This window comes from Phyllostomus hastatus, unplaced genomic scaffold (assembly GCF_019186645.2).
Source record: "Phyllostomus hastatus isolate PE091 unplaced genomic scaffold, TTU_PhHast_1.1 phas_scaffold_397, whole genome shotgun sequence".
Classification (NCBI taxonomy): domain Eukaryota; kingdom Metazoa; phylum Chordata; class Mammalia; order Chiroptera; family Phyllostomidae; genus Phyllostomus; species Phyllostomus hastatus.
In genome coordinates, this window is record NW_025334029.1 from 5,169,381 (window position 1) to 5,195,541 (window position 26,161).

At 38.1% G+C, this 26,161-nt stretch overlaps 1 protein-coding gene across 7 annotated transcripts in view; it reads left to right on the forward strand.

Annotated features, from left to right (window-relative positions):
- Positions 1-26,161, forward strand: part of MTMR1 (myotubularin related protein 1) — a 93,077-nt gene that overhangs the window by 19,564 nt on the left and 47,352 nt on the right. For 3 of the 7 annotated variants that reach the window (XM_045820468.1, XM_045820474.1, XM_045820469.1), the window contains 9 exons: positions 506-532; positions 1,995-2,045; positions 5,793-5,868; positions 8,431-8,525; positions 8,887-8,994; positions 21,377-21,478; positions 21,782-21,865; positions 22,680-22,829; positions 23,878-24,066. In XM_045820468.1, coding sequence (XP_045676424.1) covers positions 506-532; positions 1,995-2,045; positions 5,793-5,868; positions 8,431-8,525; positions 8,887-8,994; positions 21,377-21,478; positions 21,782-21,865; positions 22,680-22,829; positions 23,878-24,066 — 882 coding nt within the window. The remainder of the gene's footprint in view (positions 1-505; positions 533-1,994; positions 2,046-5,792; positions 5,869-8,430; positions 8,526-8,886; positions 8,995-21,376; positions 21,479-21,781; positions 21,866-22,679; positions 22,830-23,877; positions 24,067-26,161) is intronic. The other 4 variants (XM_045820470.1, XM_045820471.1, XM_045820472.1 and 1 more) reach the window with 2 other exon arrangements.

The window sequence follows — 26,161 nt, forward strand, 5'->3', positions numbered from 1 at the left end:
TTCTTTACCTTCTCACCGGTTTTTATGAGTCACTCAGATCAGTTTGCTTTGCTATGTCATAGCTTTTAAGTGTTCACTGGAAGCGCTTTATTTGTTACAATATTTTTATGTACAATAAAAGCCAATGTGTCTGAGGACAGGATGCTAAAATTGTTACCAGTATGTAGTACTGACTTTTGTTGTATTAAATGAATTCTGACCAAATAAATCTTTGTGGCAGGGCCTTATAAGGCTAGGCCTATAGAGTCCTCTTTTAACCTTGTTTATTATGTAATTCATACTAAACAGTATAGCAATGGCAAAACAAGAAAGTGGTCAGTTGTTTATCCTAAGAGTTTGTCACCTTCATGTTTGCATGCTGAATCCAAAAATCAGAAATGCTAATCCTAAAGATAAGTTAGCAAAATCAGTACCATTTAGTATTTTTTAAAACACAGATGTAACTGTTACATCTAGTGGGTTATTGTTTATATTTCTTCATGATTTTTCCTTCCCTTTATTTCAGAATATTCATAAAGCAAGACAAAGATTGGTAATGTGCATGCATTTAAGCCTGAGTATCAGATGTTGAAAATTAACCTATTCCCATTAAATGAAAACAATGTGGATTATGGTAGAATGATTTAGTGACTTCAGTTTTTAATTTTTAACCTTATTAAAGCCAATAAAGTAGTAAAAAAATAAGCAGGTTAAGTCAAATTCTTATGATTTTAATTGGTTTATCTTTGTTTAATCTTGTTTTCACCATGTTTTCTTTCACTCATGAGAATCATTGTGTTTTACTGATTCACATTGTTAAATATTAGTGTTTGGCTTTACACTTGCATGGATTTTGAAATGCTATATGTTTTTGTTGTTGCTTAGTTATTCATTTTTCTGTTTTTTAATTTTTTCAAAGAATGATTCTATTTTCTTTGTATTTAAAAATGGAAATTTCAAAAAACTGGCTGCATTTAAAAAATTACCCTTCTTTGAATGGTAGCAGTACCAATTGTGTAGTAAACTCAACCTGATATAAAGCATAAAAACATATTAAGTAACAATTTCACTTTAGTGACAAAAATGAAAGGTGGGAAATAGTAAATTCTTTTAAATCTTTGTTTCTTTTTCACTGATTACCCTTCAAAGAAATAGTCATTGGAACCAAAGTTTCATGAAGGAAAAAATATACATTTATGCTAAATTTTAATATTTTCAGCCTAGAGACTTCATATAACTTTCAAAAGGGGTTAAAAGTCTTGTCATCTTCAGGATTCATATTCTTTATACCATGTGCTATACTAAATGTCCAATTTTTTAAGTTTTAAAAACTTTTTAAAAGTTTGAATAAAGATGTGTGTCCTCTGAGTTGTGTCTTTGAAGCACATTGATGTTGTAATTAGAAATATTTTAATGTGTTCATTCATAATTCATAATATTTAATTAGCAATAAGCAATAAATACCAGATTATATGTATACTTATATGCATATGTATATCTCCAGCATGTGATATGTGCATGTGCATGTTTGTGGAAATTTTGGTAATACCAGTGGAGTTGATCCCTGGACAATGTAATAATGCTTGACAGTATATGAGTACTGCTTGATTTTGCCCTTTACCTCATTTCTGTGGTGTGCTTTATTTTCTATGAGCATATTGTGTGTCTGTTGTTTTGTTCCTTTACTATACACTATACTATGTATTGCTTGATTTTAAAAAGACAGTACATTTTTTGAAATCCATGATACTCGTTTGCTTCTCATTTTTCTACCCCAACACAAATATAGAATAGATACTTGATTTTAGGCTGAGGATGCTATAGATGGCCTACATGTTGTTTCCTTACCTCCAAGGGGTGAAATGTTGTAATTTGCAAAGTCATGATAGGTGTGTTGACTTTTACATGCTTACTGTCTCTTTAAAAAAGAAGTTCTGTCCTTTCACCTGTCTGTTTGCACATGTTTCTCTTTCTCCTCTTTGTCTTTTCTTGTCCATGCACCTGATGCTGTGCAGGAGATTCAGGAAGAACACAATGGCTACCCTTCTGAAGCTGAAGCTGATCAGGTGGCAAGTGCTACGTGTTCATCTGTTTGTAGCTACAGATTGTGTATTTAGAAGCCATTTCATACTAGATTTCTAGATGATAAGCAAATGCTTTTACCACTACAGTAGGTCCCTCCTGTCCAAGTTTGATAGATTTCATTATGACATCATTTGCAAGAATTGGTTTATCCAACATTTTGTCAACCAGAAATTTGTTCATTCTGTTTTCTCAGTAATCCTCAGTTTTCCCACATAGGGTTATTGATGAGCTAATGAGCCTCAGCCATGACAGAATTCTGAAATACCTTTATAAAAACTTAAATGGGACAGATGCATATGCTAAGAGTGCTCCTTGAGGGTGTGGACTTGGATTTCTTCAAATGTGTGTGGTCTGTGCCCAACGTGGTATGTGGTACCTTGTATTTGTGGAATGAGTCCATATAGTTTGTATTTATTAATCAGAAAGAAGTCATTCAAATATCCTTGAGTGCTTACTCTGCTCAGTACTTCTAGACCTTCTGGAATCTTTTAAAGCAACAGAACTTTACACAAAGTTTGTGAAGTAACTTAATATGTGAAAGTGGTAGAAGTACAGCTCCAGCAAAACATGGTAAGTTCCCATGCTCAGCTGTGCCTTTGCCCAGCCCAACCTCCTTTGGTAACTCTGGAAGCAACTTGAAGAGCCCGAATTGAAAATCACTGCTTTGGCATGTAGTGGTTATACAAACTACCCACCCAGCAGCTTAGATTCAGATGAGGAGAAAAGTAGTGGAGAAGCCAGGGACATCCCACAGGTTCGAGCCCTTGGGAACAAATTCAGGGAGCTGGTTGGCCTTCAGCTGGTCCTACAGGGTCACCAGAACAGGATTTGGATGGGATCATCAGAGGAAATTCCTCAACTGGGCAACACTTGACTCAAAGGCAACAAGAGGAACAGGTGTGTTCATGAGATCAAATTTCATCACAAGAATCCATTCTTTGATTATGCTGTACATGGTTTGGATAAATCAAGGCTCAAATCATGTCCTGTGCAGCTTGGTAGTTGCAATCAAAGCTTAAGCTAGCACAAGTGTGAATCCCATTTCCTAACACCAACTTTATAAAGGGAATCTACTGTATTCACCAGTGAGCCTTTTAAAATTGTTCTCATCTTGAATTCCCTTGCTAAAGCTAAATGTGTTTCCTGTACAAAAGAAACCTTTTGTGGGGAAATCTGAAGCAGTGAGCTCATTTATTTATTTGTTTGCTTTCTCATCACTTAAAAATCATGTTCCAGATTTAATAGTCAGAGGTTTGTCTCACTGTCTCACCAACACAGTCATGCTTCGTATAAATGCACAGGTATTTCACACCAAATTCAGCATGGCTTTCAGAAGAGAAAAAAAGAAATGTTTGATCTCCAACCTCTATCTTGAGAGCCTTGTACATTCTCAGAATGGTCCCAATCACCACTTTCTGCCATCTGCAACATTTTGATAGCAAATTGCAGGACTTGACAAGGTTTGATGTGGCTCAATATAAGGCTTAAAGTGAGCCACATTTACCCCCAGCCCTTCCAGATATAGTTGATTAGAACAGATTGCTTTAGTAAATATATTTCAAAATAACTTATCTCCATTTATTTCAAAGTGTGAGTTAAGGAATTTAAGTCTATATAATATAACATTTAGCCATTAAAATAAGCTTTAACAATGTTATATTTGAAGTAATACAAAACTTGGATATTGATTAAAATGTTTTTTTCACATTGTAACTATATTATAAAATTAGTTTCTAGTTCAAGTAATAAATTAAAGAAGGTGACTTTCAAATTAAGGCTTCTATTAAGGATTAATGATTTTTTCAGTGTTTCTAAAACTAGACATTTGAAAATATAAATATTGGTTTATACTTCCATGTGTAAAAGATATATTTCCAAATCAATTGTGAATATAAAAATCCACAAATGCTTCCCCATGTCCCCTTTAACAGTTCTCTACCTCTGTAAAATTTTTGGCTGAAGAGTATCTTAAAAACTAATCTGGACTAAAAATTCAAATGAAATAAAATTGTTTGGAGGCAACCTGTATTATTTTAACCGTGTTCTTGGTAAGGAGGAGGACTGACTGTGCCATTGTATGCCCTCCCCAAAGAACATATCTATCCTGACCAACATTTAGCATTGAATGTTATCTTTATATTTTTACCTTTTTTCTTTCTTTATTTGAAAAAATTTGATGAAACTGCTGTGTATAGTGTTTTCAACTGACTCCCTTTAGTAAATCATATTGGAATATTCTTTTAACTATGAAAAAGTTATTTTGAATTTTCAATAATTAGAATGAAAAAGTTATTAGGTTTTAATGTTTTGCTTCACTAAATTATGCTGAAAACTTAGTATTGTCCAATCTGTTTTCCTCTGAACACTCATGACCTGATGTTAACAGGTTATATATATATATATATATATATATATATATATATATATATATATATATATATATATATATATATTTTTTTTGAGAAAGCAGCCCCTGATCAAATAGGTATAGGAAATGGAGCATGCATGCTCTGGCACCCTCTGCTGACCTGGCATACATTAACATGCTAAAGACATCTCACTTGAAAAAATTCGTTTTCTTTAATTCTGCATTTCCCTAACTTTTCACACAAAAAGACCTATTCACATCTCTTGTGAATTTAATGCTCTATGACACACAGCTGGGGGATTTCTGAGGTTTTTGAACACCTTATTTTTATTCGTGATACATTGTGTCAGAGATGCCAAGGAAAAGTAACTAGTTTCCTTGGCAACATTGCAAGGGATGGTAGTACCTTGGAATAGGCCCTGAGTTCAGACTCTGGTCCATAGCTTTGTAGTTTGAGGCTCCCCTGAGTTCTCTGGCACTATCCAACCAAACTCATAAGAAACTGGCTACATGGTGCCAATCTGGACATTTAGAATTGTGGGCACGTACCCACATTTATACCCAAGCATGTTATAATAGTCATCCATCCAAGACATCCTTTTCCTAGTATCAGTGTGGGAAACCTAATACCTCATTATCAATTTGCTTGATAAGTGTGGAATTGACACAAAGTGAATTGGCTTCGGAGAAGCTTGAGGAACACACACTGTTCCAGTGTCTTGATTGAAATACTTGAGTTTTGCCAAGTGAGGGCACACTTTCTCTTGGCATGGATGGGACACACACTGACAAGCTCCAGTGCTTTGTGTACACACACACACACACACACACACACACACACACACTAGCTGGGGTGCAATACAAAAGCCTAGGGCTTTCCTTGGTAATATCACTGCTCTGAGACCTCTCCCTGACTACTTTAATTAGACTTCAGGGTTTCCCATGCTATCTCATAGGCTGGGTCATTTCTATAGCTAGTTAAACACCTACATCTAATGTTGATTTTATTTGTATTAGTTTCATTCTCAAAAGGTAACCTTTTTTTTTAACTTTATTTCCAAATTCTGGAGGCACCTTATAATAGCTATCTGTGTAGCGATTGGAGTATGTATCTGTTATGGTCAAGCCATATATGTATTAATGCTTTCTAACTGTGAACTTTAAATATGTGTAATAATTTGCTAGAATATGCAGCATGGTGTCCTGTGATGCTGAGCTTTGAAATTGTCTTGTAAGGGGAGGGGGCATACATTTTGCATGCTTCTGTAGCTTTGTAGTTGAGAGCATAGAACAAACACCACAATTATTCCCACACATATAGATGGAAAGTGAGATTTACTCCTATTTGTTTTATTGCCAGGCTCTAAGGGATGGAAATAAGCTGGTACAGATGGAAGAAGCACCTCTTTTTCCAGGAGAATCAATCAAAGCTATTGGTAAGTTTAATGTGTACACTTTGCTTATACAGATCCGTAAAACGATACAGTATTTTCTTTGTGGGTGCAGGTGATGTAAGTACTAAAGATCAAACAGACCAGTTTCATTAGGGGACAGATGGAGTAGGCCTATTCATTCTTATTAATGTCCTTATTGACCTTAAGATATAGAAGACTATAGAGAATCACTTTAAACTCCAAACATTAGTTGGCATTACCAACAAAAGAAAGGCCCAACTTTTCTTGATGAAATGAAGGCTGATCAGACCTTTGCTGTATGTCAATTCATTGCTTTGTTGGAATCCTTCACTATAAGGAAAATATATCAAGAAAGCACAATTTTACTGGAAGAAAAGGGTGTGTGTTGCCACCCTGGATTTTAAGAGCAAAGGCCTAGGGGGCTACCATATTCCCCCCACTGTGGACTAGCAGGCATTTCAGCAGGTGCCATGGGTAGATGGTAGAATAGCTGGGCACAACCTTTTCACCTCACAATTGCTGGGGTTCGGTAGGACAGTCTGCTTTTCTAGGCTGAGTATTGCCTTCTTTCCTCAGGGCTTCCTTCCAAAGATGTGTGCTCAGTGTCAGTGTATAGTCACCTTGTGTCAAGAACTTTTGAGTAGCTGGATTCTCCTACCAGGGTATACAAACAGCTACCCACACTGAATATCCTCTTTGGCTCTGGACCCTGCTTATTCATCCTTGCTTTTGGCATTCTTTTTTTCTTTGGCTTCTGGAATTTTATTCATTCCTGGTGGTCCTCTGGCCTCTCTGGCTGTTCTTTCCCTAGGAATTCTTCTAGCCCTGCCTCCATGTTGCTTTTGAAATAATCTGTTTAAAATGAAGAGCTAATTATATCATGCCTCTGCTTCTCCTGACAGCAAACTACCAGACTTAAAGTAAACATGAAGAGTTTTGACACATTATTCACCTGGGAAACCATCATCACAGTTAAGATAATAATCATATTCTTCACCTCCCAGAAGTTTCTTTAGGCCTCTTTATAAACCTTCCCTCTTGTGCCTTCTCCCAATTCTCAAGCACCGTAGACCAGATTATATTTTCTAGAGTTTTCTAGAAATGTAATAATTGAGTATATTCTCTTTCTTCTTTAGCTTCTTGCACTCAGCATCATTATGTTGATGCTCACTCATGTTGTGGCATGGGTCAATAGTCATTCCTTTCTATTGTTGAATTGTACTCTACTGTATGGATGCACCACAGTTTAGTTACCCTTCATCTATTGAGGGGTATTTGGGTTGTCCCTACTATGTGACTATCACCAATAAAGCTGCTATGAACATTCACAAACAAGTCTTCTCTGGCCTTACATCCTATCATCTTCATGCACTCTTTGATCCAGCCATACTAACCTCTGACAACTGGCTGCTCTCTCTTTCCTTTTCCCCAACCCACCTCCCTCCTGCTTCCCTGCTGGGTTAAACTGATCCTTTTCTGAGCTCTTATCACATTATGTCCACATGGTTATCATAGCATTTATCATTTATAATGACAATATAGTATAATTGTCATTTTCTGTATAGTGTAATCATAGGTCATGCGCTGTTTGTGGGCAAGGACTGTCTCTAGTTATTACTAGAACCCCAACAAGATAAGCCACTTGGTACCTAATGAGTTATAGAAAACTTTAATGGAAAGTGCTTGGCTGGATGGCAACTTTAGTACCTTTCATTGATCCACTCGGACTCACCTTTTAGCTATGTACTTTCCTGTCATACCAATGGAATGGTGCTTTGGGAAGATCATGAAGGTGTGGTAAGCGTGAGGTTCTTAGCATTCATGGAAATCAAATATGGTGATATTGATATTCACAGGCAGAAAATAAAGATCAATATGGAAGCTGATAAGGAATTTGAAGCAAAGAAGTCTTTTTCTACTTCATTGATGTGGTTCTGGTTTTTGTCATCTGTAAAGAAGTTGCTTTTTGGAGGAGATGCACTAGGGGATAGTTTTTAGCTTTACTTAGTTTTCATTAGCAGTAATTTATTAAATGGTAGCCCAGGGTCTTGAAATTAATTAATATATTTTGATGTGATTAATTTATCAGGGGAAAAGTTAACCACCTGGAAAAAATGACAAAGTGTAGCTTATTATGAAGCCCTTTATTTAAAACCTCATTAAGAGCCCTGGCTGGCGTAGCTCGGTGGATTGAGTGCGGGCTGGGAACCAAAGTGTCCCAGGTTCGATTCCCAGCCAGGGTACATGCCTGGGTTGCAGGCCATAACCCCCAGCAACCGCACATTGATGTCTCTCTCTCTCTCTCTCTCTCTCTCTCTCTCTCTCTCTCTCTCTCCCTTCCCTCTCTAGAAATAAATAAATAAAATCTTTAAAAAATAAATAAATAAAACCTCATTAAGTACCAAAACATAATTTTATTTGAAGAAAAGGAATTTTATTAGAAGACTATCTATATATGTCTTTATTTAAAGTAATAAATTTAAAATTTCTATAAAAGTGGAATATATATATATGCGCTCATGTTAAGATTTATTGAAGTACATGTCTATGGCAGTAGTTGATACTTTGAATTTTCTCTCTCAGTGAAAGATGTCATGTATATCTGCCCATTTATGGGAGCTGTGAGTGGAATGCTGACAGTGACAGACTTTAAGATGTACTTCAAAAATGTGGAGAGGGTGAGTTTTTAAAAGTGTATTTTATATTTTAAAAACATTTCAGAAGCAAGTAAACAAAAAGAAGAAAGTAAGAAGTACCCTGAAAGCCCATTACCCTGAGAGAACCAGAAGGTGACTTTTTAGATGTGTACAAACAGATTTTGTTTTCTTGAAAAAATAAAGCTGTTAAAGTAGCACTTATACCTGCAAGGGAAGTTTAATTGTAGTCTCAACATGTACTTCAGAAAGCATGTTATAAATCAGACTTCAGTTTCTTAGCTGGGACAAAATAAACAAATGTGCTTTAAGCCAGCAAAGACTTAAAATATGAAAACTCTATTGACTGACACTAATAGGCATTCATCTTAATTTGTAAACTCAGGATCCGCATTTCATCCTTGATGTTCCCCTGGGAGTGATCAGCAGAGTTGAGAAGATTGGAGCACAGAGCCATGGGGACAATTCTTGTGGTATAGAAATAGTGTGCAAGGTATGGTACCAACACTAGTAAAAACTACAAGAGGAAGATGGATGGGAACTTTTTCTGACACATTTTTCCTGGTCTTTGGACAGTCAGGGTTATTTGTACTGTTAGTAACTCAAATGTTTTAGGACAGAGACCTCTTCAAATCTTGTATCAACCAGTTCATATAATTATGTAAACCATTGAAGTTAATCTCTTTTTCTTTTGAAGTATTCTAATTATAATGGACCTATAACCTACATGCTGATATTATTTGTTGCATATTAGAGAAATCAAGTGGAAAATAGAGATTCATATTTTTTTCCAGTTTGTTGTTTTAAGACTAATCTTGAAAACAATAGAGGGTCAAAGACTTCCTAAAGGGACAACAATAGTATGACCTTTGAACACTATGGGGCTTAGGGGTACCAACTGCCTGCATAGTTGAAAATCCACATATAACTTTTGACTCTTCAAAACTTAATTACTAATAGTCTGCTGTTGACCAGAAGCCTTACTGGTAACAGTTGATTAAAACACATTTTGTGTGTTGTATGTGTTATATGAGGGGGGACCCAAACTGCCCCCTGGAATTTATTTATGAAAATTGTATATTTGTTCTTCCATGTTTAAATTTCAGTCACCTTCAAAGTACTCTCCATTTGATGCAATATACCTATTGACATGTTTTTTTTTCACTGCTCAAAAGTTTCTCACCTCGTCGATTTTTAAAAATATATTTTATTGATTATGCTATTATAGTTTTCCCATGTTTCTCCCCTTTATTCCCCTCTGCCCTACACCCCCTTTGGTGCCTTTTAGTGCTTCTGACAATTTTTGCTTCACTTCTTCCATGTTGACAAGATATTTCCCTTTGGAAACTTTTTTTTTTAATCCAGGGGAAACAAAAAAAAAGTCGCTTGAGGTGAGATCAAATGAATAGACAGGGTGAGACATGCGGTTGTTTACCAGTCAGTGTGATGTGGGCAGGTGTGTTCATAAATCACCCATCAAGAAATGGGCAAATGTGTTGAAAGAGTCTTCAAAAAATTCACTGAACTCAAGTGCAGCCTCTCACAACAATGCCAGTTGGTACACTGATACAGGTGGGTTCCTCGAACACTCACCTAGCAGAGGAAGCCTTTACAACAAGGGGCCCACTTTCCAGAAGATGATTTCATTTTTGGGGGGTCACCCCTCATATACTGTATTCTTTTTTCTTTTTTTAAATTTTATTTTAATTAATGTTGAAGTACAATTTTCTATCTTTTACTCACCCCCCAGCCCACGTACCCAGTCCTCCCCACCTTCCTCCCATTTCCACCTGCCCCTAGTTTTTGTTCATATGTCCTTTATACTTCTTCCTGTAAACCCTTCCCCTTTTCCCCTGAAATTCCCTCATCTCTCCCCTCTGAACACTGCCAGCCTGTTCTCTATTTCAGTGTCTTTGGTTATATTTTGCTTGTTTCTTTTGTTGATTAGGTTCCTGTTAAAGGTGAGATCATATGGTATTTGTCTTTCACTGCTTGGCTTATTTCACTTTTAATAATGCTTTTCAGTTCCATCCATGCTGTCGCAAAGGGTAGGAGCTCCTTCTTTCTTTCTGCTGCATAGAATTCCATTGTGTAAATGTGCCATAGTTTTTTGATCCATTCATTTACTCATGAACACTTAGGTTGCTTCCAGCACTTGGCTATTGTAAATTGTGCTGCTATGAACATTGGGGTGCATAGGTCCTTCTGGATTGGTGTTTCAGGGTTCTTAGGATATAATGCTAGCAGTGGTATTGCTGGGTCAAAAGGCAGATCCATTTTTAGTTTTCTGAGGAAATTCCATACTATTTTCCACAGTGGTTGTACCAGTCTGCAATCCCACCAACAGTGTACTAGGGTCCCTTTTTCTCCACATCTCTAACACTTGTTTGTTGCTTTGTTTATGATGGCCATAGTGACTGGTGTGAAGTGGTATCTCATTGTGGTTTTAATTTGCATCTCTCTGATAGCTAGCGATATTGAGCTTCTTTTCATGTGTCTCTGGATCCTCTGTATGTCCTCCTTGGAGAAGTGTCTGTTCAAGTCCTTTGCCCATTTTTTAACTAAGTTGCTTGTCTTCTTAGAGTGGAGTCGTGTAAGTTCTTGATATATTTTGGAGATTAAACCCTTGTCTGAAGTATCATTGGCAAATATGTTTTCCCATACACGTGGTTCTCTTTTTATTTTAATACTATTTTTTTTAGCTGTGCAGAAGCTTTTTATTTTGATGAGGTCCCATTTGTTTATGCTTTCTTTTATGTCCCTTGCTCTGGGGGACATATCAGTAAAAATGTTGCTGGGTGAAATATCTGAGATTTTCCAGCCTATGTTCTCCTCTAGGACTTGAATGGTGACATGGCTTATATTTAAATCTTTTATCCACCTTGAATTTATTTTTGTGTATGGTGTAAGTTGGTGCTCGAGTTTCATTTTTTTTGCACGTAGCTGTCCAGTTCTCTTGAAGAGGCTATTGTTTCTCCATCTTATGTTGCTGCCCCCTTTGTCAAATATTAATTGACCATAGAGACTTGGGTTTATTTCTGGGCTCTCTGTTCTGTTCCATTGGTCCATGTGCCTGTTTTTATGCCAGTACCAGGCTGTTTTGATTACAGTGGCCTTATAATATAGTTTGGTATCAGGTATTGTGATCCCTCATACTTTGCTTTTCTTTCTCACAATTGCAGCAGCTATTCAGGGTCATTTATGGTTCCATATAAATTTTTGAAGTGTCTGTTCTGTCTGTGAAATATGCCATTGGTACTTTAATAGGTATTGCACTGAATCTGTAAATTGCTTTGAGCAGTATGGACATTTTGATGATGTTAATTATTCTGATCCTTGAACATGGTATATGTTTCCCTTTGTGTCTTCCTTGATTTCTTTCTTCAGTGTTGTGTAGATTTCTGCACACAGGTCTTTTACCTGCTTGGTTAGATTTATTCCTAGGTATTTTATTTTTATTTTTGCTATATCGAATGGGATTTTTCTCTTGCTTCTGCTGTTTCATTGGTGGTGTACAAAAATGCCTTTGATTTCTGGATATTGACTTTGTATTCCGCTGTTTTGCCAAATTGGTTTATTAGGTCGAACAGTTTTTTGGTGGAGTCTAAAGGATTTTCTATGTACACTATCATGTCATCTGCAAACAATGACAGTTTTGTTTCCTCTGTTTGAATTTGGATGTCTTTTCTTTTCTTTTCTTTTCTGATCACTGTGGCTAAAACTTCCAATACTATATTGAATAGAAGTGGTGAAAGTGGACAACCTTCTCTTGTTCCTGATCTTAGAGGAAAAGATTTTAGTTTTTGTCCATTGAGTATGATGTTGGCTTTAGGTCTCTCATGTATGACCTTTATTATGTTGAGGAATGCTCCATCTATTCCCACTTTGCTGAATGTTTTTCTCATAAATGGGTGCTGTACCTTATCAAATGCTTTTTCTGCATTTATTGATACGATCACGTGATTTTTGTGCTTGCTTTTGTTTATGTGATGTATTACATTTACTGATTTGCGAATATTGAACCATCCTTGGAACCCTGGGATGAATCCCACTTGGTCAGGGTGTATGATCTTTTTAATGTATTGTTGGATGTGGTTTGCCAATATTTTGTTGAGGATTTTAGCGTCTATGTTCATCAGCAATATTGGCCTGAAGTTTTCTTTCTTTGTTGTGTCTTTATCTGGTTTTGGGATTTGGATGATGCTGGCTTTGTAAAAAGGGTTTGGGAGTCTTCCATCATTCTGGATTTTTTTTGGAATAGTCTGTGAAGCTCTTCCTTAAATGCTTTGTAGAATTCTCCTGTGAAACCATCCAGACCCGGACTTTTGTGCATTGGGAGTTTTTTGATTATTGCTTCAATTTCATCTACTGTTACTGGTCTGTACAGGCTTTCTGCTTCTTCTTTATTAAGTTTTGGAAGATTATATTTTTCTAGAACTTTGTCCATTTCACCTAGGTTTTTAAATTTCTTGGCATACAGTTCTTCATAGTAATTTCTTACAATCCTTTGTATCTCTTTGGTATCCGTCGTAATCTCTCCTCTTTCATTTCTGATTGTGTTTATTTGGATCCTTTCTCTTTTTTTCTTGATGAATCTGCTTAAAGGCTTGTCGATTTTGTTTATCTTTTCAAAGAACCAGCTCCTGGATTCTTTGATCCTTAGAATTGTGCTTTTAGTCTCTATGTCATTTAATTCTGCTCTGATCTTGGTTATTTCCTTCCTTCTACTTACTCTGGGCTGTCTTTGTTGTTGTTCCTTGAGTTCTTGGAGACATAGGGTTAGGTTGTTTGTTTGAAATGTTTCTATGTTTTTTTAGGTATGCCTGTATCACTATGAACTTCCCTCTCAGGACTGCCTTGGCTGTGTCCCATGAGTTTTCGGTTGTTGTGAGTTCATTTTTGTTTGTTTCTCAGAACTTTCTGATTTCTTCCCTAATTTGATTCTTGACCCATTCATTGTTTAATAGCATGCTATTCAATCTCCATGATTTTGAGTGTTTTGGATTTTTCTTCTTGGGGTTGGTTTCTAGTTTCAGTCCCTTGTGGTCAGAGAAAATGCTTGGTATGATTTCAGTTTTCTTGAAATTGATGAGGCTTGTTTTATGTCCTATCATGTGGTCTGTCTTTGAAAATGTTCCATGTGCATTTGAAAAGAATGTGTATTTAGCTTCTTTGAGATGAAGGACTCTCTCTCTATATATATATCAGTTAAGCTCATTTCATCTAGGGCATTGTTCAGTGCCACAATATCTTTGTTGATATTTTGTTTGGAAGATCTGTCCATTTTTTACAGTGGGGTGTTAAAATCTCCTACTATAATTGTGTTGCTGTCAATGTCTTTCTTGAAGTCCTCTAAGATTTTCTTGATGTATTTGGGTGCTCCTATGTTGGGTGCATATATGTTTACAATGTTTATGTCTTCTTGGTGGATTCTTCTTTTGAGCATTATGTAGTGACCTTCTGGGTCTCTCTATGGTCCTTTTTTGGAAGTCTACTTTGTCTGGTATGAGTATTGCTACCCTGACTTTTTTTTCACTGTCCTTTGCTTGGAAAATTTGTTTCCTGCCCTTCACTTTCAGCCTGTGTAGGTCTTTTGTTCTGAGGTGGGTCTTTTGAAGACAGCGTATGTGTGGTTCATGCTTTCTTATCCAGTCAGCTATTCTTTGTCTTTTGATTGAAGCATTTAATCCTTTATGTTTAAGGTTATTATTGATAGGTACTTATTCATTGCCATTTTCATACCCGTGTTCCTCTCTCTCTCTCTCTTTTCCTTCCTTTCCTTAAAGCAGTCCCTTTAGCATCTCTTGCAGAGCTGGTTTGGTGGAGGTGTATTCTTTTAGACTTCTTTTGTTTGGGAAGCTCCTTATTTAGCCTTTTATCTTGATTGAGAGCCTTGCTGGGTAAAGTAGCCTTGGTTTCAGGTCTCAGGTTCTCATTACTTGGAATATTTCTTGCCATTCTCTTCTGGCTTGGAGTGTTTCCATTGAGAAGTCAGCTGCTAACCTTATTGGGGCTCCCTTGTATGTTACTTCCTGTTCCTCCCTTGCTGCCTTTAAGATTCTCTCTTTGTCTTGGTCTTTTGCCACTTTAATTATGATGTGTCTTTAGGTGGGCATCTTTGGGTTCCTCTTGATTGGGACTCTCTGTGTTTCCTGGATTTGTGTGACTTTTTCTCTCTTCAAATTAGGGAAGTTTTCCATCATTACTTTTTCAAATAGGTTTTCTATTTCTTGCTCTTCTTCTCCTTCTGGTATCCCTATTATACGGATATTATTATATTTCATATTGTCTTGCATTTCTCTTAATCCTTCTTCATTCCTTCTGTGATTCTTTTCCTTTTCTTGCTCTTTCTGGGTGTTTTTTTCCTGCTCTGTCCTCCAATTCACTGATCCGATCTTCTGCTTCATCAGTCCTGCTTTTCATTCCTTCTACTGTGTTCTTCAGTTCAGAAATTGTGTTCTTCATTTCCTCTTGGCCCTTGTTGATAGTTTCTATTTCCTTTTTCATTTTGACATAGTTTGCAGTGAGTTCATTGTAGCTTCCCTGTAGTTTGTGGTAGGTCATTGTGAGCTCATTGAGCTTCCTGATAATCATTGCTTTGAACTCAATATCTGATAGTTGAGTTGCCTTTATTTCATTTAGCATTCTTTCTGAGGCTTTCTCCTTTTCTTTCATTTGGAGATTGTTTATTTGTCTTCCCATTGTTTGTGAGACTTTTCTTGTTAGCCTCAGCTTCTTAAATTGGTCTGTTCTGGCTCCCTGGGTTTATGGTGTGAACCTCTGTGGTAGAACACATGTGAGATTCATTGGTGCAGTCCTCCTTGGTCTCCCAAGCTCATTGGTCTTGGGCTGTTGTTTAAGTTGGCTCTGTGTTTGTGTTTGTGTTTTGACTGTTGTTGGTTCTTTCTTTGGTGAGTCCTTCCCACCAGCTGGTTAAATGGGGGTCACTCTGTCCACCACCTTTTGTATTTTGTTGTGCTGGTGAGGGCAGGTTGTGTTGAAGCTGGTTCTTCCATGTGCATAAGGTTTTGAGGATTCTCTTTTGCTCTTGTTCTGTTGTTTTAGTTGTATTTCCCGATAGGTCCTAGATTGAGGTTTGTGTGGTTTCCACTCCCTCCTTCACCTTCTTCTGTTGTTATCAGTTGGTGGTTCCTTTGTTGTTGGGTTTCCTGTTCCAGTGGGTACCCTGGTGTTCACCACTTCCACCTACTCTTTTTTGTGATCAGTTGGAGGCGGAAGGCAAAATGGTTTAAAACAGCAAGAGAGTTTTCTATGATATTTACTGTAGCAGCCAGTAGAGAAGAGATAGGAAATCTTTTGGCTATGTATAGTGTTAACTGTGATCTTCCACCCAACTAGCCGATTTTTAGAAAAGGTGGAAAGAAGATAAGACTCTTGTTGGGGAAAGAAGGATTGTGAGTTAGATCTAAAGAGCAATGAGGTTGTGGGAGGTCAGATTCTGTGGTAAGATGAGAGTAAAGGATAGTAAATAGGTGTAGTGTGTGAGAAAATAGAGTTAACCACTACAGTGTTAGAGTTCAGGAAACCGTGCAGTGGGCTAAGGTCTGGGAGGGGTGTTGTGAAGTATTTTCAATTGTATGGAACAGCTGTTATTTACAATAGTATTAGAGCAACAATCATATGACAGAATCTATGTGATCTAGATAACAATAATAGGGAGTATAAGACCTTGAGTAGTGTGCTAATGGGACACAAATGAAGTGAGGGACAGTAAATTAGCGATACACTATGAAAGAGATATCAGGGGAAACCCGTCAAATGATACAATATAACCAGCCTAGGAAAGCAGACTATACAGAAAGAAGAGGAATACAAAAATACTATTAAAATAAAAGATTTAAGAATAATGGAAAAATAATAATAATACAAATATGCAATAACTTGCAGGTTCTCTGTAATAGCAGAGTGAAGTTTGTCTCACTGTCACAGCTGTTTTGATGCCCCTTCTTTGGGTCCAACTGTGGTCTTTTCACAGTTCAGGGTTTTTTTTGTTTGTTTGTTTTGTTTTTTGGTTTTTTTTGGTCTCACTTGTAGGTACTATTAAAAAAAGGCCAAAAGAAGGAAAAAGAGATAAAATTGGAGGAAACAAAGGAAGAAGGAATAAAACAAGAAAGAAGGAAAGAGAGGAAAAAGGAATTGAAAGAGAATAAAAATAATAAAAATTAAAAAATTAAAAAATATTAAAAAAATAGAATAAAAATTAAAAGCCTCTTGGTTTCAAAGTGTCCAAACCAGTTTTTCTGGTCTTGCTGGCTGCAGCAGGCTGAGGGGCGATTGGTATGTCTTTTCTTCCTTCCTGATCTGCACTCAGTCAACCGCTTTGCTGTCCGGGGAGCTATCGTGGCAACTCTCCCCTGTGCCTTGGGTGTGGGAACCAGGCCTTTCCCCAGGGTTACCGCTGTGGGCTGGGGTGCAGGGGTGCACTCGCGCTCTCGGGCTTGGTCAGGCTGCCTCACTCTTCCCAGTGCTATGGAGGTATACAGGGTCTTCTGAGCAAGCACAGCCTTCCGTGCATCCTCGGGATCACTGCCTGGCTGGGTGGCAGGGAGGCCAGAGCAATTGCTGTAGGAGAATTCCCCAAACAGTGTCTGTCTTTTCACTTTTTGAGAAATTCCTCCTACTCAAGCCTGCCGCTCCATACAATGGCCTGGCCTCTCCCACAGACCAATTCTCTAGCCAGACTGGTGACTATGGGGGTCAGGGCCCGTCATGCGACTCTCAACTCTGCCAGTGTCCACAGACTCCGAGGGTTCTCACAGCTCCTGTGTGTTTGCTTGCAACCAGGTTTCTCCCTGTGCAGCTCTGACCTAGTTTGGCAGGGGAGGGAGCAGTTGCCTGTCTCTCTCCCAAGGACTCTGTGACAAACTCGGCAGCGGGCACCGGGCCTGGGGCTGCAGACCCCCTGGACCCTGTGCTGGTCCTTGGGAACTTATTGTCCTGAAGCACTCTCCTTTCCTCCTGGTTTTTCGGTTCCGCTACAATTTTTGGTCCCTTATTTTCATATATGTTGAGGTATGTTGGTTGTTTGCTCTTTTACTCCATAGACCTGCTAGGATTTTCTCCTGTGTGTAGGGGGAAGTGGAATCTGCTCCCTCCTACCCTAACACCATCTTCCTCTCTCATATACTGTATTCTTACAGTAAGGTAAGCTTAGATTAAAAAATTGTTTTTAAGAAAATCATGAGGAAGAAAAACATGTTTATAGTATTTATTGAAAAATTGTGTATGTGGACCCACACAGTTCAAACCTGTGCTATACAACTGTCAAATTGTATTCATAAATTCCGTGCTTAAAAAGACAAGTAAGTTTCTTGGCTATGTTGCAATTTTCACCTGAGCTGTGCTTATTTTTTTTAATTCTCACCTGAGTATATGTTTATTGATTTTAGAGAAAGAGGGAGTATTGGGGAGACAGGGGATAGAGAGGCAGACAGAGAGAGAGATGGGGAGAGAGAAACAGACAGACAGACAGACAGACAGACATCATTGTGAGAGAGAAACATTGATTGGTTGCTTCCCATATGTGCCCTGACCGGGAATCGAATGAGCAACCTTTTGATGTATGGGACAATGCTCCAACCAACTTAACCACCTGGCCAGGACACTGTTCTTATTTTTGGTTTTATACTCTTCCTCAAATGGTTAATTAGAAATGTATGTGATAACTGGAGTCATAATTAGTCACTTAAATGCATTAACTGATGTTTTTTATTAGAAATACAGTTTATTAACAACCCTACTTGAAGTACTAGGAAAAAGGATCTGCCTGCAGAATCATCAAAGTCCCTTCTGAACTTAGAGTTTGGATTCCTGCCCATCTGTTTGCTGTGGTCAAATCTCTGAGGATAGCCCCCAACCCCTGGTTGGCCCTAGACTGCAGTTGAAATCCCTTTTTAAAAAAAGACTTTACTCTTCCAAGTCACAGATCTTTAGGCTCACAAACTTGCTTTGGACAGTGCGTGGCTGTGCTGGCCTTTGGTGGTGATAAATTCTTTAAACTTAACCTTCTCTAGGAAGCACTTTATTTGTCCTTCCTTTCTAAATGATAGTTTTGCTGATAGAATAATCTAGGTTGTAGGTCCTTGCTTTTCATCACTTTGAATACTTCTTGCCAGAACCTTCTTGCCTGCAAGGTTTCTTTTGAGAAATCAGCTGATAGTCTAATGGGAACTCCTGTGTAGGTAACTCTCTTCTTTTCTCTTGTTGATTTTAAGATTCTCTATATTTAACCTTTGGCATTTTAATTATGATGAGTCTTGGTGTGGTGCTATTTGTGTCCATCTTGTTTGGGACTGCCTGTGCTTCCTGAATTGGTATATTTATTTCCTTCACCACATAGGGAAGTTTTCTTTCATTATTTTTTCAAGTAAGTTTTCAGTTTCTTGCTCTTTCTCTTCTTCTTTTGGCATCCCTATAATTCAGATGTTGGTATGTTGGCGTTGTCCCACAGGCTCCTTAGCCTATCCTTGTTTGTTTGTTTTTTAATTTTTTTTCTTCTTGCTGTTCTGAATGTTTTTTTCTTCCATATGTTCCAAATCATTGATTTGAATCTACACTTCATCCACTCCATTGTTGATTGCCTGTAAATATTTCTTTATTTCACTTAGTGTAACCTTTATTTTTGCCTGGGTCTTTCTTATGCAGTTGAAGTATCCAATGAGTTTCCTGAGTATCCTAATAACCAGTGTTTGGAATTCTGCATCTGACAGATTACATATCTTCATTTTATTTAGTTCTTGTTCTAGAGTTTTGTTCTATTGTTTCATTTGGGCCATATTTCTTTGTCTCCTCATTTTGGCAGCCTGCCTGTGTTTGTTTCTGTGTATTAAGTAGAGTAGCTTTGACTCCCAGTCTTAGTAGCATGGCCTATTATAGAAAAGCGTACCCATAAGTTGCATGGGGTAGAGCCGTAGGTAGTTGCCAGGGCACAGCAACCGGTGTGAGTCAGGTTGATGGAGTCTCAGGGTATGGTGCTGCCACTCTGTGGCTCTGCGTCGAGGAGGGCTCACAAAAGGGACAATGGCCGCTGCCTGTCCTCTGGTGTTTTGTCCAGGAGGAAGCTGTCCCCTGGTCCTTTCCCTGATACCAGACACTTCAGTTTCTCCTCATATGCCACTAATGCCCTTCCAGCTGCTGCCCTGGTGCTGGAGCCCAGGGGGAGTGAGTCTTCTCAAGTCCTAAGTCCATTGTGGGCCCTTTAAGAGGACACACCAGAGAATCCCAGTTTCTCCCACTGCCCCAACCGCCATTGGTTTTTACAGCCAGTAGTTATGGGGACTGATTTTCCTGGCACTAGAACCCTAGACTGCATGGTCTGGTGTGGGGCTGTGCTCCCTCTCTCCCAAGGTATTCCTCCTGATTTTTATCCAACACATGTGGGTGTAGGACTACCCATTCCACATCTTTGAGTCTCTGCCCCTCCTACCTGTTTGGATAAATATGACTTCTTTAACTCCTTGATTGTCGGACTTCCATACAGTTCAATTTTCTGATGATATTGGCTGATAGTTATGTAGTTTAGTTGTAATTTTTGCTGTGGTTTTGTGAGGAGGTGAGCCATGTTTACCAGGAGTCCCAAGATTTTGTTTACTTTTTAGAGAGAGGGTAAAGGAGGGAGAAAGGGAGAGAAACATCAATGTATGAGAGAAACATTGATTGCTTGCCTTTTGCACACATCTGATGGGGAACCTGTCCCACAACCCAGGCATGTGCCCTGCCCAGGAATCAAATCAGTGACCTTTTGGTTCACAGGCCAGCACTCAACCCCCTGAGCCTCACCAGCCAGGGCAAGCCAGCCTTTATTGATAGACATTTAGTTTATTTCCATTCTTTTGCTGTTGTTATACATATACAATATCACAACAATGACTTTAATTTGTTTGTAGTCCTTGTTTTTTTTTTCTTCTCCTTGATTGCCTTCTAATAAGTTTCTATTTTACCTTGATTTTTCTAAAAAAAATTATTTTCTTTTAATATTTGTTCAAGTACAGTTTTCTGCCTTTTACCCCCATCCCAGCCCACCCCCCAGTCCTCCCACCTCCCTCCTGTTTCCAGCCCCCTCATTATTGTCCATGTGTCCTCTATACTTGTCCCTGAAAACTGTTCCCTTTTTCCCCTGAAATTCCCTCTCTTCTCCCTTGTGGTCACTGTCAGCCTATAGTCCTCCTTATTTTTGAATTTCATATAATATTAAAGAGGAATGAGCTTTTTGTGTTTAACTAACAGCAGTGGTTTAAGAAGGTCATGGGGAACTGCTCAAACCAGTCCTGGGAAGAAATTGTACCATCAGAACCACCTCACTGGGATCTCTCCTGCCTACCTGCATTTTGGGCTTTCTGCCAGCAGCTTGGGTCGGCAGATAAAATGGTAGGGCATTTTAAGAAACTGATCTTAAGAAAGAGCATTATAATTTTTGAGGACCATAGCATCTTCATGACAGAGTCCTTTGCTATGAGTACTGGGTAGAAACCTCTGTCACATTTTTATTTTATGGATAGTGCAAAATCTGTAATCGATTCCTTAATTCTTTAAAGCTTACAATTGATCGTGTAGCACATCTTTAGGAAGCAAGTCCACAGAACTTGATGGCATGTGTTTTATGTACTAATCTTATTCTTGGTTCTGTCTGATGAGTTTTTCACCAACACATACCCTTTGTTCCAATTTCCTCACTTAATTTTTTAAAAATCTTGTTGGAGATGTGTTTTTGTTAATTGCCTCTTGTTAGTAGGAGCAAGATTAGAGTATAAACATGAGAAACAAATAAAAACACTTTATTGATCTCATAGCATGGTGTCTGCCTCATAGATACTCAGTATATGTTGAATAAATGAGTTTTGTTAATTGCTTAACAGGATATGAGAAACTTACGACTTGCTTATAAACCAGAAGAACAGAGTAAACCAGGAATATTTGAAAACCTCAACAAACATGCATTTCCTCTTTCCAATGGGCAGGTAAGTACACCAAAAAACCTCTTTTTGCATGCCTTTGTGGGGACCCCAAAATTTCATGTTTTATTAGTCCTTTTTATCTCTTTTCTCTCTGTTGGTAACTAATATTAGAATATTTAAAATTTGTCAGTTCTGTGTAATGATTAAGAAAACTGGTTATGTGTTACTTCAACATTTATAAATTAAAATAGGAATCTTAATACATTCAGCCCATCTTAATACATTCAGTTCATAACTAAACTGAATATTGGGTATATGACATAGCAAAAAATGCTGACATGTGTCTTTTGTGGGTTTTTTATCCAGACAGTCTTTGCATTCAACTATAAAGAAAAATTTCCAATTAATGGATGGAAAGTTTATGATCCAGTAGCTGAATATAAGAGACAGGTAAAGTATGTTGTTTATCCAACTAAAAGTAATAGGTCGAGCATCTTTTCCTTTTCTAAAACATTAGAAATGTTATAGAGAAGAAAATTTCTGAAACAAGTTGTGCATGGGTATAATTTATAGAGTTTGTAGGTTCTTCACCTCTGGGATGCCCTGTTCTCCCTATGCCAAACCTTTGACTCTCCCACATCCTTTTTCCAGAGGCAAGTGGAGTACAAGGACTGGGGTTTAAAAAGCAAATTGACCAGGTGGTTTTTATTATTAGGTTGATGAATAAGGATCAAAACCAATGGCTTAAATTATATTTTAAATATACAACATGACTGCATGAGTCTGTTATGGTATTTCTCTACCAGAAGCTCTTTAGTGCATTGTAAATTTCAAGATCTTCCAATAAGATTATTTTCATGACATTTAATCTTTGTCTCCACCTTGTATTTGGTATGGTAGATATATATTACTTATTTTAGACATCTGTAAGAAATTTCTGTGTTTCTAAAGGACTTTCATGAGTATTTTCAAAAACAACACCATGGTCATTCTTTATAGAAACACTACAAGAAATGTATAGGTCTGGGATTCTAGTATATAACTTTCATTTTTTAGTCTGTTTGGAAATTCTTATGCTTCATTACATTTTTAAATGGGTGCAGAATGAGTCAGATAGATATATTTTTAAACTTTTAATTAGCACTGAACAAATTATAAATGGATTTTAGTAGAGAACAAGAAAGGGATGTGGTTCATGCTTAGTAGTTTCTGAAAATGTGAAAGTATGCTTTCCCTATCTTCTTTCTTCTCTAACATCCTGCAGGGTTTACCAAATGAGAGTTGGAAAATATCCAGAGTAAACAGTAATTATGAGCTCTGTGACACTTACCCTGCCATCATTGTCGTGCCAACTAGTGTGAAAGATGATGACCTTTCAAAAGTGGCAGCCTTTCGAGCAAAAGGCAGAGTCCCTGTAAGTAATAAGCATTCATTTAGGTATAAACATATATTGTATCAGATCTGATATGGAAAGAAGATAGAAAAAAACCTAGTGAACAAAATGGAAAGTACAAAAATAAGCCTAAAAACCTGAACATATTTTTGATTATCAAGAACTACCTAATTATATAAACATTCTGTTTCCCAACTTTGCTTTGTTAACTAAAATTATGAGTGTAACTTTAGTTTAGCTCTCAAAATGTAATAGGGAATAATGAAAGATAGCAAGAAAAGGTTAGCATGCTACTGCTTTAACAGTTTATGTCACTGGTTTCACCAACTCATCCTAGAGAAAAGACACTCTTAGATGTTGAGTTCAAGGCTGAACGCTAAGTGGGAGGGACATCATTTTGAAAAGAAACATAGGAGTCAGCAGGGGGTGAATTTTTAAAAGAAGTTTATTGAGGTTTAATTGATATACAAAAACACATCATATGTTTAATGTATACAATGTGATGAGTTTGGACATATGCATACCCCAATGATACTGTCACAACCCAGGAGGGACTGAACATTTTTGAGCCTGGAGTTTGCAGTCTGGTACAATCCTGAGTCTTTTGGCCACTGGAGGAAAACAGGATGTTTGGTGATACAGCTTTAGATTTTATGAGAGACTGTATATTCACTTTGTCCTCACCCAGCCACATGTATCATTGTTAAGATACAAAGATGTTTTTAAGGAAAGAGACAAAATAAAACTAGTCAAGAGACAAAATAAAACTAGTCAGTCAAATAGGAATAGGGCCCAGTGTTAATATAGTTTCTGTTTTTCTTAGAATCATAGAAGTTTAGATGTGAAAGGGAATTTTTAGAGCTCATCTAGTGGGGTCAGTGACTTCCTTCCTGACCCAAACATTGCATCTCATAGCCACTATCATGCTGTGATGGGCTTGACCCCTCATGTTTGAGGAAAATATGCGGAAGAAACTGTTCTTGATGAGAGAACTTGTTTTTATTACCTGGTAATTAGAACACACACTGTTTTAGGAACTGTACTCATACTTGTTATTTACAAACACTAGGTGTTGTCATGGATTCATCCAGAAAGTCAGGCAACAATCACTCGATGTAGCCAGCCACTTGTGGGTCCCAGTGATAAACGCTGCAAAGAAGACGAAAAATACTTGCAGACTATAATGGATGCTAATGCACAGTCTCACAAACTTACCATCTTCGATGCCCGACAAAACAGTGTTGCTGATACCAACAAGGTACATTCTTGATGATGTTGCAGAACTTGTAGGTTTTGCCTTATGTACTGTCTGTAAATCGTTATGCAATTCAAATAGCCCATTGACTTCCTCCCCATCTGAAGGTGAAATCTTTCTGAATAGTCCATAGATATTACTCCCTGGGACATAGCCTGTGGATGTCTCATATGGGTTGTGATCTTGTCTCAGTCATTGTTCCTCTACAATCTTGTCTGCTGAATTAATTAAGCAAAGACCCAGAATGAGAATTATCACCTAAAGAATCAAGTAACTATTTTAATGAAATGATTTTGAGGCCTTTGTAAGTTTCTTTAACCTGTGAAATATGGTGATTGCTTGATTAACTCATATCTGGTCTGAAGCTCTGTTAGAATGGAGTAAGCTATGTAAAAGTAGACAAGTATACAAAGTTTCCATAAATCACATGAAGCAGTGGCATCTATAGACCACTCCATTTGATTCCCACTAGCCAAAGGGGACAGGATCCTTTGTACCTAGCAGTAGCTATAACATCAAGCCTCCACTACCCACTATCCAAATGGGAAAGGCTTTGAACTGAGTTATTTCTATTTCCCATGAATGACTTTCTAGCAATAGGTTACTATAGGTGGGTATTTGACAGTCAGAGTGCTTGGCCCTTTCCACAAGTAATTTCATGTATCAGGAAGGTGGTGACGATCCTTATCATCTCATGCCATTTGGTTAACAAACATGTGATGAGCACTTACTAGGAGGAAATATCACAACAAACCAGGTGAGGTGCTATATACACGTGTCAACTCAGTGTGCTGGGGTAGCCAGGAGAGGGACTGAGTGGCCAGCCCTGCTTGTGAGCCTGGGAAAGGCTTCATGAAGGAACAGCATTTGAGCTGGCTTTCCATGGTTAGCAGGAAGAGACAAGTAGGGCATTCTAGAGAACACATGTACCTATTCATCAGTGTGCCAGAGCATATCATTCACAAGAGTGGCAAGAAGGGAGATGTCTGAGGGCATGATCATGTCCCCTCATGTTTCTCTCAGCAGTGCTTGGGGAAAGGGGTCTTTGTTTCTCTGGGCAGCTTGAACCTTTTTTCCTCAGTGATTATTTTGTCAATCACAATTTCTAAAAAAAACAACACCCTCTTACCTCCACCATCTCATTCTCAAGAGAAGCCATTAACTTCTACTTCAAGGAGCAAACAAGCCATCAGACATGCCATTTTCCCTCAGTAATTGAGTGCCTGCTGAGGGCCAGGCATTTGCTAGGCTTCTAGAGAGGCACATACTGAACAAATAGTCGAATGAACTGTCAAATGGTTATCATGGAGGAACATGAAACATGCTCTGAGAGAGCATAGAAGGAACCTCGTTATTTGCTACATGACCCTGGACAGTTACATAATCTCTCTGCACCATGATTGCCTCATTTCTAAAATGGCAATGACAGTAAATCTACTTTCTCAAGTGGATGTAAGACTACTGCAAAGGGCCTAGGACAGTACCTGTCCCTGTGAGAAAGCATTTGGGGCAAGTTAGCTGTCATTTTTACTGACCTCAGAGTGTACCGATCCATTCTCTTGACTTTCATGACATCTCACTCCCTTGATTTCTCTCCCTCTGGCCTGGCTGACTCAGTCTCCTTCACTGGTTCCTCTTCCTCTTCCCAAGCTACAAATGGCAGTGCTCCTTGAACTCAGTCTGGGGTTCCCTTTTCTATTTGTGTAATCTCCCTGAGCCATCTCCTCCAATGCCATGAATTTAAATACCCTCCACATACTGAGTTTGACATCCAAATTTCTACCCCACCCTGATGCTTCGTGAGACTGAGACAGAATTTCCATCCCATTGCCTGGTTGACACATCTACTTGGCTGTCTCCCAGGTAACAACCTCAGCATATCCAAACTGGCCTGAGAGTCAGGGTGTTAAGAACTCTTGGTTTGGCAATCAGTTAAACCTAGGTTTCTCTCCAGCTTGTGCCGCTTGGTGCTCTGTAGAACCCTGGACCAGTTACATTACCTCTTTGTAAGCCTCAGGTTCCTCTTCTATGAAATGGGAGATAACCGTGTCTCATGTAGAGGGCTGTGTAAGGATCAAAATTAAGTGAGAAGAATGTA